Source organism: Rhinolophus sinicus, linkage group LG07 (genome assembly GCF_036562045.2).
Source record: "Rhinolophus sinicus isolate RSC01 linkage group LG07, ASM3656204v1, whole genome shotgun sequence".
Classification (NCBI taxonomy): domain Eukaryota; kingdom Metazoa; phylum Chordata; class Mammalia; order Chiroptera; family Rhinolophidae; genus Rhinolophus; species Rhinolophus sinicus.
The window spans coordinates 125,503,491-125,515,993 of NC_133757.1; the positions used below are offsets into that span (position 1 = coordinate 125,503,491).

Below are 12,503 nucleotides of genomic sequence, written 5' to 3' on the forward strand. Positions count from 1 at the left end.
ATCAAAAGTCTTTCTGTGTGTGACAGTTCCCTGTATCTAGTGCCACTCAGAAATGATTTTCCTGCATTTCTCACAGCACTGAATGCCAGTGTGATCTTCCAGCCAGAACGAGGATGGTGACTGCCATGGGAGGGTCGCAAAGGGAATTAGAATTCATGCTTTCCTAGTACAAAGTGCCCTGCCTTCCCTGGGCGAGGTACAGAATTCTCAGGTTTGACATCTGTGCCAGACAGAGGGCACCTGAGTACACAAGTGCCTCAGGTTGACACTGGGTCTGACTGGCACATTCCAGATGTGCTCACTTATGAAATGAGTTGATTAACCAGTATTTCTCTTTCTATTCTCAGTTTTCAGGAGGAAAAATAAGCATTGGACAATATGTGAAAAATCATGTATTTTAAATAAATTCTTCTAAGGTACATTCTAAGGTCAACAGAACATCCCAGGAATCTAAATCTTAATTTTTAAACAATGGTCAAAAGGACACGGGATCCCACGAAATCTGGAACTGCTAAATAAATAATACATCATACATAAGAAAGGACATTTACCTAAGAAAAGCAGGTTAATACATACTTGCTAATTTCAAGGAGAATTGAAGCAAAATGTATTAACTAACTAAAACAGTGGAGTCCCCATTAGGATTCCACAGGGGTGATTTAAGGCTGCCATGGGGGTGAACAAAGTTTGAGCACTGAGATTAAAAACTACATTCTCATTTCAACCCAAACAGATTTTTTAATTTCCGTTTTTTGTTTGTATGCTTGGGTTTGGTTTTTTCTAATGCTATCTGTAGGGAATTCTACTGGACTTCAAAAAAAAGAAGAAAAAAAAAGTGGGGAGAAGTAGATCAGCTGGTTCAAAAAAATTATTTTACGTGTTTTAGAAACATATTCTTAATTTATTAAGTAATCATTTTAAATCAAAACATATTTTTTATAACATAGTAACATATGATTCTGTTGAAAAAAACCATTTCCATTTGTCACAAAAATCAAAATGCCCAGCCAAAATATTTTTGCCACCATTAAGAAGTGATATTAAAAAGTCATTCTAGTCAATAACTTTATTCTTAATTTACAAGTTACAGAAGCATTAGGCAAAAGAATTTCCTGAAAAGCACTTCTTAAAATGTAAAAGCAATGATGGTCTCACCTGTACAGCACTGTTCAGAAAGCAGCTGTTCTGCCCTGGCTCATTTAACAAGCCTTTGGTGGGCGCTAGGGACAACATGCTTCCAGGCTGGTAGACTTTTCCAAGGTTGCCACCAGGCTTCCGTAAGAATTTCACCCAGGCCATTTTCAAGCAACTGTGTTTGCATGAAAGCTAGGAATTATATGCTCATGTGATATTTCTGATGATGAAATGATTGGGATCTTGAACTGTCCACTTGAATTCACTGCAGTCTATTAGAATAACATAAGTTTCCAAGTCCATAGCTCTCCTGATGCTGTGAATTTTAAGGGCTTTTTCAAGTAAAAACAAGGTACATGGTTCTGAAAGCTAAAAAACGAAAGCTATTTTAAACGAGGCCTTACAGATTTTTCTATGTGTTAAATTTTATGAGAGTTGTATAATTTCAGATGAAAACAATTTTCTTTTAAACTGCTAAAAATAATGTTGGTGAACAAATCATTGTCTTTAATGCACAAGCCATTTGTCTTGATGGTTTAAAAAAGATGGAGAGTTAGCATCTGGCATGATTCCTTTGGTCATTTCCTTTCCTTATGGTCTTTTAAGAAGAAAGAAGGCTCTTCTTTTTCCCTTCCCAGGTGAAGTTATCAAAGGTGACTCCACATTTCATATCCCTGTGACCTCAAAGCAAACCTACAAGAAAGAAAAGAAATGTTTATATAAAGGTAAAGGCTAATCAAGAAAATCCCTAGTTTACTATTTAAACACAAATATTGAATATACATTTAAAATAGTGAATACATAATCATAAAAGAATTAGGTTATTTTATGAAATGTTCTATGAAAGTTCGTCATTAAATTTAAAAAAAATATATCAATGTGACATCAAACATTACAGAAAACAAACTGATGGGTTGCCTTTGGGAGAGGTGTGTGAAAAAGGTAAAGGGATTAAGAGGTACAAACTTCCAGTCATAAAATAAGTCACAGGGAGATAATGTACAGCATAGGGAACACACTCAATCCCATGATAAGTCTGTAGGGAGGCAGATGGTACGAGACTTACTGCGGTGGTGACCTGTAAGGTATACAAATGTCGAAACACTACGTTGTAGAACTGATATTGTACAATCAGGATATTGTATGTCAAGTATAATTTAAAATAAAATAAAAGTACAATATTTTTGCACATTGTAAACAAGTCAGTAGGTGATAGAGATTATTTGGTTCCACTTGTTAAGAGATTAAAATCTGTATAATACTAAGTCAGGTTTAAAGCACTTCTAATTTTCAAAAACATTTCTGTAGGTGTTACCATGCTACATCATTTTAAAACTAATGAAATCTAGTATAAAATAAGAATTTTCAGCTTTTAATATAAACCAAAGACGTTAAACTTCCCAAACACTGTCTAATACAGTTTAAACGTGAAAACAAAAAACAAACAAAAAATCACTACCTACTTTCAATAGTCATAGATGGAGTCATAAGGAAAATATTCCACAGAAAACTAGAATTAAATTAGTTTTCAGGTAGTATTTTGAAAAATACGAACTTTGCTGTCAACACTAAATTGCTTTGTTTATTAAAACAAATGCATATACAGAGACTAGACTGCTATGTATCTTACACAGAACCGTATTATTTTCCTAAAAACAATCAGCAGATTTTATGTAAATTGATACACATTAAAACTCAGAAGAAACATTAAATTGATAAACAAATCTTAAAGTAAATTTCTATATTATTTACGAATACAGGATCCTGGCTAAAAGGACTTTAAATGTTCAACTTCTTAATTACAAACAATCAAGTATTACTAACAAAATTTTGTTTAAACAATTCACTTTCATTCATGCATTCATTCATTCATTCGACACACATGTTGAGCCACGTACTGTGCCAGACACTGGGACGACCATTATAACGAGGAAGGACAGACGACGATACAGTGAATGAGACACTATAGTACAGACCGTAAGAGTTATATGCTAACAGAAAAACAACGCAAGGAAACGGCTTAAGGAGTGTATACAGTTGACCCAGAACTACTCGGGTTTGAATTGCATGGTCCACTCATGCGTGGATTTGTTTTAATAAATTTACGGTTGGCTCTCTGTATCCCTTGGTTTCGCATCCACCATTCAACCAACCACAGGTGAAAAACAGTAATTTGATCCGTGGTTGGGAATCTGCGGACGCATAGGGTCATCTATATGCATTGTTCTACCCCGTTTTATGTAAGGGACTTGAGCATCGCGGATTTGGGTACCTGTGGGGGTCCTGAAACAATCCCCCATGGATACCAAGGGACTGAAGTGAAGTTTTGGGGGAGTCAAAAGTCATACATGGATTTTTAACCACAGGAAGGGGGTTGGCACCCCTAACCTCTGCGTCGTTTAAGGGTCAACTGTACAATGTGAGATGGTTTGCCCTTTTAAATAGGAGTCACGTCAAGCCTAATTGAGAAAGTTACCCCTGCACACAGATTTGAACGCGGTAAAGGTGCCACCTTGGAGAAGGCCTTCCTAGCAGAGTAAACAGCCTGATTGGCACGTTGGAAGAATAGTAAGAAGCCCGGTGTGGCAGGAGAAATGCGAACAGAGGGGAGAGTAGATGAACAGGGAGGGTGGGAGAGATCGCACAGGGCCTCAACGCCCTTTGTAAAGACTCTGGGTAAAGTCACTGACTTTCATTTGCACAGCACAGAAAGATGAGCGATGGAATGGCTCAGGCCAGGTCAATACCACTGATCAAATACCCAGTGAGGCAGCAAAGCATTGAGCAATAAAGAAGGAAAGCATCAGTCTCTCAAGAATTCAAGTCCAGAGACTTGTCTCCAGACCCACACATGAGGCCATCACTTACCAGCTGCTTGGTTTTAGACAGGTCCTTGTCTAAAGGACTCACCGCTTCTTCACCTATAAAATGGGGGTAAAAATACTAGCCCTGATGACCATAGGTTAAAGGTTAAACAACACTGTATTATGTTGTTTTCTTCTTTTTATTTTAACTCTACGGGTTGCAACCTCCTCTAAAGGGATCTAAATGATCCCCAAACCTTTCATACAAAGTAAGTTTCTAATAAATGTAGTCACGACTTTTAACATTAAAGGACCTCTGTATTGGTGGTAAGTGCGTATTTTTAATGAAAGAATCCTTTCGATATAAATTCTTTCACCAATCGTGTGCTAGGCACCAAGTTTGTGCCATGAACTTGCTGAGGTATGTGGGACCACCCTGCCCTGAAAGCCTCCTTGCTGAGGGCCACAGACACACACAGACCATTTTAAAATATTGAGGCTTCCTCTCCTGTTCAAGATATCAAACTAGCGTGGGCTCCTGGCCCGCCTCTGACCCAGCTCTGGAGACGATACAAAGGCGACAGGTGGGCTAATGAGAAACAGCGGAAACGTGAAGGACACCGAAAGTAACTGGCTTCTCTGGCGGGAGGGGAGCAATGGCCAAGACACAGAGACAGGGTGCAGGGTTACAGACGGGAAAGGGCTTCCCAGATGCGACCTCTTCCGTTTCTCACGCCGCTCTGGGCAGACTGTTCCCGCCCCACACAACACAATGATCAAAAGTCAAAATTTAAAATACAGTTTCTACTGAGTGTGTATCGCTTTCGTACCATCATAAAGTCAAAAAATCCTAAGTCAAAGAAAGCATCACTAGCCAGAGACTGTCTGTGCTATTGAAAATAATAATAACCAAGTAGGGTTTATTCCAAGAATGCAAACGTGATTCTGTATTTATTCTTTCAAGAAATACTTGGGAGGCTGTGCAGAAGAGAGCTAACACAGCAACATGCGTAACAGCTGAAAGGTGGGAATACCGAATACCGGAGGGTTCATCAGCAATGAGTGGATAAACAAAACACGCGCGCACATGGTATCGGATTCCGTCCACACAAAATGTCAGAATGGAGACGTGTACAGAGGCTGGGAGATGAGTGGTTGCTCAGGCTGGCGGAGTGGGGATGGGGGGGGCGGGAGTGATGTAAAGGATATGAGGATTCTTCCTGAAGTGGTAAAATGTTCTAAAATGGTGGTGATTGATGTACATTTCTGGGACTATACTAAAAACCACTGAAGTGGACACTTTAAATGAGTGAACTGTATGGTATATAAATTATATTTGAATAAGCTACTTAAAAAAAAAAAGGAAAAGAAAAGACAACACAGCAGGCCAGAAACCGCGATCCTCAGAAAAGCCTGCTTCCAGACCTTTCACCGCTGGGCACTCAGAGCTCTGGGAGGATCACAGTACTGACTGGTCGGACTGGTCACTGCACCTAACTATGCAAACAATGTGGCTTGTCCCAAACACCTGCTTTCCTTCAGGAAGTCTGGGATTTCGATACATCCTAGGCAGAGGATGTCTGTGTCACCACACCCAATAAAAACCTAAGGCACCAAGTCTTCTGAGCTTCCTGCTCCACATGACTTTAAATGTCACCACGAGTCACTGCTGGGGGAACAAGTGTGTCCCATGGACCCCACCGGAAGAAAGCTGGTGCCTGGTTTCCACCAGACTTCACCCCATGACACCCCCTCTCCCTAAAGCAGGGCAATGCCCACGACCACACGCTGAGTGCTCTGGGTCTTCTGAGAACCCCCCAGCCTGGTTGTGGAAGGATCTAGGGGCCACAGAGGCATTCCACCAGTGCTCTGGGACACCCTATTCCACCTAAAATAAAAACGACTCTCTTCCATACTCTCATACCACTTCTGAGACCAGATGTGTGGGTTTTCCCCACAACAAGCAATTCTCCAGTTCTCAGTGGACACCAATAGGGTACCTTATAATTTAACGTGATTCTGACACTATCTACGTGGAGTGAGCGTCAGATCCCACAGGTCAAAGGCCCAGTCCCACGGGACTGCCCTCCCACTTCAGAGCCCAACCACAAGTCCCAAGTTGTCACCTGTACTGATTGACCACCTATAAATCGGGGTTCTTGTGACCGCCTCCATCTGTTCAAGTAGTTTGCTAGCATGGCACAGAATTCAGGAACACAGCGTGCTGCCTAGATGTCAGATTTATTATGAAAGGATACAACTCAGGAAGAGACGCATAGAGCATGGCAACGTGGGGAGGCGCACAGGGCGTCTGTGCCCCCTCCGGACATGTCACCTCCCAGCACCTGCACGCGTTCACCAACCCCATAGCTCTCCGAACCCCTCTGGTTAGGATTTTTTTATGGAGGCTTCATTACATAAGCACACGGTTGATTAAATCATTGGCCTTTAACTCAACCTCCACTACTCTCCCCTCCCTGGAGGTGGAGAGGGGAGGCTGAAAGCTCCATTCCTCTAATCACATGGTCGGTTCCCCAGGCAACCAGCCCCCAAGCTGAAGCGGTATTTCCAGGAGCCCCAGCCACCAGTCATCTCATCAGCACACAAAAAATATTTATCATTTCTGAATATTCCAAGGGTTTAAGAAGCTGTGACAGGAAATGGGGCCAGAGACCAAATCTGTGTTTCTTATTAGGCCACACCTGTCCACCCCTCAGCTCTAACCGCCATCTCTAACCACTTTCTCTTCACTTTCTCCGTTTGCGCTGCATTGTTACTCCTGATCCACGTGCAGAAGCTGCTCTAAAGCCAGTGCCTGGAAGCACTTCCCCTCGGCACCCACATGGCGGCACCCACATGGCTTCCCCCTGCTCCGTTCATGAACGCTTTGCTCAGAAATCACCTTCTAAATGAACCCTATACTTACCTGAAATTGCAACCCACCACCCTCTCCACATTCCCAACCCTGCTCTGCTTTCTGCTGTCCCTGGCATTCTTCGCCAGCTAGTATACCAGCCACTGACTAATCATGGTTACTCTTGTTTCTTCTCCCAATCCTCTTGGATTGTAGAGCGGCTCCCGAGCACCCAGAATAGCACACAGGACAAGGCAGGTGCTCCTTAAATACTGACTGAACGAAGCTCAGTCAACAAACCCTCTGAAATCAGAGTTCTACCAAAGACGACCTAAGCACTAAGAGTACAGGACAATTTCCCACCACCTGGCAGTGGGTTGGCGCCAGCACTGACTCACAGGGAGAGTGACCTCTCAGGCCCACACAGCAGGACGGCACAGGAGGAAACGCCTTCGCGGGTCCAAACTGCCTATTCCCCTACAAGCGGAGAGGGCCACCGTGAAAGGGGCAAGAGTTTATTATGCAGGCTGAGAAGTTTAGAAGAAGCCAAATCCTAAAGTGTCTGGGGGACAGAGATGGGTTCCTGACACAGATGGAACCCAGGTTCTGATACCTCAGGATTCCCACGATTACTTATTCCACCTCGGGTTAAGTTTCTAGCAACACAGCGTAGTACTGAACTACTCAATCAGTAAAATCTTAGCAGTTCCAACATCTATAACCACGATCTATATAAAAAGGTCCATAGAATTATTCTAAGAATCATAAACCATGTATAAAATACCTGAAAAGTGCCCCAAACATAGCAGGCACCCAGTAAATGCAAACTAATTATAATGACAGCAAAACACTATCTTTAATGTAAAATGATTCAAACAATATAAAGAAATATTTGAATAAAAAGTAGATGCTATACTACATATTTTATATCCCATTTTGCTGTCTTTCTCCATTTCCTTAAACTGACGTATCAATCTTGACTATAACGTTAATTCAGATTAGTGGGGTCAGATAAACTGTACAATAAAGTATCAATGTTTAAATTTTAAATCTGTTAATAAGTCATTCTTAGTAGAAAAACAATTTCATTTATAGCGCTATATACTTCTTTAAGAAAACGTGACATGTGACACGGTGTCAATTTTTAACAAATCTTTAACAAAAGAATGTACAAAGTATAGTGGTAACACAGATAAAGTAACCTACACTGGCTCCTTTACTAGATAAGAGAGAAAATCCCAGGTATGGTGTGGTCACTGGGAAGGTGAAAAGGGAAAAGAGAAGCAGCACCTTCCAAAGAAAAGAGACAATTTATCTTCGGAAACTCAATGCAGGTGGGGGAGCATTGGGACTAGCCAGAGATGAGGTTAGAAAAGGAAGAACTAATATTTCTGACCACTTGAACGTTGTCTTATTAATTTTTGAATCTCTAGTTCCTAGCATAGGCCAATAAACGTTCATTAAATAAATTGGTTAGCTAGGAAAAGCACGAAACATGAGTAAAAAACTTCCAAATTCCACAGGAAAAGTGCTTCCTTAAACTGCTTTCTGCAGGTCAATATTTGCAAAATAGAAGACTGATGGAATTATTTCCAAATTAATTTCAAAATACTGTGACAACTCAGATAACTGATTTTGTTCATTAAAACAGCTAAGATATTCATATATGATTTATTTGCAAAACATTTTATTTTCTGATAAATTACAAATATGAATATATGAAGCAACTCTTCTGAAATGACTCATGGAAAACTAACATTCTTTTACCAGATGCAATAGTTTGTAGCATTTTTGTGTGTGTCATGTACGCCTTTGGTAGCCTAATGGACTCCTCAGAATAATGTTTGTGAATACATAAAGTTAAGTTCATAGGATTAAATAGAAAAAAAAAGAAATCATAAGATCACAAATGAAACCAATTAAATTAAAATTCAGTTCTAACCACAGACCAGGGCTCTAACCATGATTCTAACCAGTTTAAGAACTCCTGATGGAAGGTGTTTAACTTGGAAAAGCAAAGAACAGATACTTTTTGCCTAAATATTCTATCTATGGAATATTCCTACCAAAAATAAAACTCACAATAACTTGCCAAGATTAGGATTTTATGTAAAGTTTAAATAACCTTTGAAAATTTTATCTGTGGTAGAACGTGTCACATTCCTTTCTTGCTCCTGTGATGTACATATACTGTAATGAAAATTTTTCTAAAATCATTGCATCTGCACAAAATTAATAATATACTAACTCTACAATTGTATCATCAGTAATTTCTAGCTCGCTCTCAAAAGGTGACAAAAACTAGCACATTCCTCCCTTAATCCAAGAGCTCACAAGCAATACTAGTCTAGACTGACAATCTTTTGGGCCCTAGTATACCTAGCACATTCTGTGCTCAAAATACTTCCAGATGCAATATATAAGCTACTATCTTGCTGTAGGTTGTCTTGGGGTGTATAATTAAGAAGCACCTTATAGTTAAAGCTGTCAATTAACAAGATCTGCTAAGTATTTTAGTAAGTAAACATCTCTGTAGGATAGCTTAATCTACCACTTTACAAATTTCAAACATTTTTGGAAAATTGTAGAGTAAAAGCTACGTTCTCTCTAGAATGGTAGGGTGACTGAGTTCCAAACAGTTCCAGCAGGGAAAATAATTCTGATTTTGACTTTTAAATGTGTACATCACCTTCAAATAGGTCAGAATTGTCATACGGTAACTTTGTCTTCCTAAAATAAAATTTTAAACCACACGATTCCAAAATTGTATATCTTGATACTATACACTTTAAACATATATTTGACAGTAAATAATTAAAAAATATATTGAATCATCATACATACTAAATTTATAAGAGTTTTGTGATTTCCTTTTTTTTAAGGAAAAGAATAACCGAAGTAAGAAAGGGTGCTCCTCTCCCATTAAAGTAGCTATCTTTTTAAAAACTACTTTTTGTATGTTCTAGAGAAAATAATATTAATGGATTGATTATGAGTATCAAATTCCATGAATAATTTATAATCTACACACATTTACAAATTAGTTTTGTCAAAAATTCATAGGGAAAAAGAAAAGTCTGTTCTTGTTCACTTATTTTTTACACTGTAGGAAAAAATACACATAACTACCAGTAGTTTAATTTGAGAACCAATTTAAATAAATCACTTTTATGGTTTATCATAAGTAATCATGAACCTAGTCAAAACGTCCAAAGAGCTAATTTTAAAATCCTCTAAAACTCAAAACAAAAACAAAAACCTTGTTTTTCCAGGCTATAATTAACTCCTACCTACAGTTTGTCTGTTTGGCATTCTTACAATAGTAGATAAATTGTATACTACTTTTGCAAAATAAGTTTTGTTTAATTTCTCCTTAACAGGACAAAGGATCTTTGCGTAGACCATCATCATGGAACTTTAAAAAAGAGAGAAAATAAAACTAACAAGTGTCAATTTAGTCAAAAGTTCATTTCAACCAGAATTTTTGTGTAAGCAGTTGCTACTCCTTTTAAATATTGAGAATTAGCAATGCTTTTCTTTAGAGACCAGAATCAAAACCGAATCCAACTGTGATCACAAAGAACTTCCTAAGTTTACTGTTAAACATCCCTCAAAAATAGCCTTGAAAATTCCTTGCAAAAAATGTGGTTTTTTCCTCCAGATAAAGAAACAGTTGGCAAACTCTGCTGTCTGACAAATAAAGCCTCGCAGTACATTTTGCAAGCGTTAATCAGACTTTGCAGTGATAAAGAAAACTTTGTAGCGGGATAACAAAACCTCAGCACTTGCTCAGATTGCAGCTCTGGAAACCCTAGATCACCTGTGCAAGTACTTCCTGTTCTCCAACGATGTTTAAAATACTTTAGTAAACGTCCCAGAAGTGACCGTTTGGAAGCTAAACATTAACTCTGTAAATTACTACTACCGCCCAGAAACTACCAGCCCAAAGGCTGTCACGGATCCAGTCCGCTCTCGTCTCCACGGAGGCCCACAGCCACGAGGACCCTTTAAGAAGCTGCTGCTGGGGGGACGCAGTGGCCGGGCAAGCGAGGGGCAGGCGCCCGGGCGGCGCCCTCGTCCCAGCCCCAAAGCGCCGCGGGACCCGTGCGCCTCAGGTCCGCCCTGGCCGCCCTCACACGCAGCAGCCTGAACCACACGACCCGAGCAGGGCACCTCCAGCGCGGCCAGGGGCGTCCTGGCGGAGCGGACGCGCGGGCAGGGGCTGGGGGCTGCGTGACGCGGGCGCGGGAACCCGGCCAGGAGCCCGGAGTCGGCCCCGGGCGTGGGGGGCCGCGGGGGTCGCGCGGCAGGAACGAGGTCTCCCCGCCAGGCCCGTGGGGGTCGCAGGTCGTCGGCTCTCCATCCAGGCACCAGTTCCGGAGACTTACCTGCGCTCTGCCCCGGCGGCCGGAGGAGCGTGCGGTCCGCCCCGCAAAGCCGGGCCTCCCACTCCCACAGCGCCACCTCCGCTGGCCCAGCAACGCCTCACGCGGACACCGGGCTGACACGCCGACCGCCGCCACCGTCCCCGACGCTCACCGCGAACTGGAGCACAGGCGGCCGGGCAGCTCCGCTCGGAGCGCGACCCTGCGCACGGAGCATGCGCACACGCCCAACGCCGAGGGCCGGGCGGGCCAGTGACACCTGCGATCAACAGGTCCCGGCAGCCCCGCCCCGCCCCGCCCCCCGGAGCTGGCCCCGCCCCCGGAGCTGGCCCCGCCCCGCGCGCGACTTCCCGGGTTCTGGACCTGCCGAACCGTGTTCCCGCGGGGGTTCCGTGGGGCGCGCGAGCCACTTGACTGACTCCGCGGCGCGAGATCCCGCGAGAGCAGGAGCTCGAGTATTTCCCCAAAGGCGGGAGCGGAGCGCGGGTTTAGCCTGGAGCAAGGTGTCTGCAGGTAGCGCTGTGTGCTGGACACGGAGGGGATGGTTCCCCAGTGCAGGTGACCATCCCGGTGCTCTCGGTCATTTATTCGGTATTTCCTAAGTTCAGGTCCACCAAGGACTGGACTGTAGGGGAGGTGGTGGTACCCGAAAGAAAGCAATTAACTAAAAAAAATAAAATAAAATAAAAATTAAAAAAAAAAAAAAGAAAGCAATTACCTGCTGTCTGCCGTCAAAACCCCAGGCAGGTAACAATTCCCTATGGCTGTTTCTGAGTCACCACGGTGTTTGCAGTGAAATGGCTTCCATGGGCAGGAATGTGTATTCCCCAACTGGTTGTCTCGTGACTTAGTAAAATGGAAGCTTTAAAAAACGTATTGACCCGGTTAATGGTTAACTGTGGTAAGAAAAATTTGGCTGCCTTCTTACCGTGCTTTCGAACAGGTTTTAAATTACATGCTACTGCTCGGGAATTGGGCTAAATGTAGTTTCGTAATAGTTTCTTGGAAATAGCAGTAAAAGAAAAACCCACTGTCATCTTTAGTATCAAAAATCCCGCTCAGTAAGTAGTAAATCAGGTTCTGGAACGCATTCCAAAGCTGGTCTACCTAGAACATACAGGTTATAAAAATTCAGTAAACTCGTAGGTAACTCTGAAAGTTTATTTGAAGAAATAAAATGAAGAAACATTCTAAGTTGATATGGGTGAATGGTGCTTGAAGCTGAATCAATGAGCCTTTATTGAGCATTTACTATGTTCCCTTTACCCAATTAGGCACTGAAGGTAACACAATGAAAGTTAAGACATGGTTCCTGCCTTCAAGAAA

The 12,503-nt window shown here is 42.0% G+C and overlaps 1 protein-coding gene across 5 annotated transcripts in view; it reads right to left on the reverse strand.

Moving 5' to 3' along the window:
- Positions 1 to 12,005, reverse strand: part of USP53 (ubiquitin specific peptidase 53) — a 44,551-nt gene extending 32,546 nt beyond the window's left edge. For 3 of the 5 annotated variants that reach the window (XM_074338560.1, XM_074338561.1, XM_074338558.1), the window contains exons 1-2: positions 11,181 to 11,318; positions 1,156 to 1,827 (exon numbers count right to left, since the gene is read on the reverse strand). In XM_074338560.1, coding sequence (XP_074194661.1) covers positions 1,156 to 1,299 — 144 coding nt within the window. In that variant the 5' untranslated portion in view covers positions 1,300 to 1,827; positions 11,181 to 11,318. Of the gene's footprint in view, positions 1 to 1,155; positions 1,828 to 11,180; positions 11,319 to 11,895 lie in introns of those variants that run through there. The other 2 variants (XM_074338559.1, XM_074338562.1) reach the window with 2 other exon arrangements.
- Between the last annotated feature and the right edge of the window lie 498 nt (positions 12,006 to 12,503).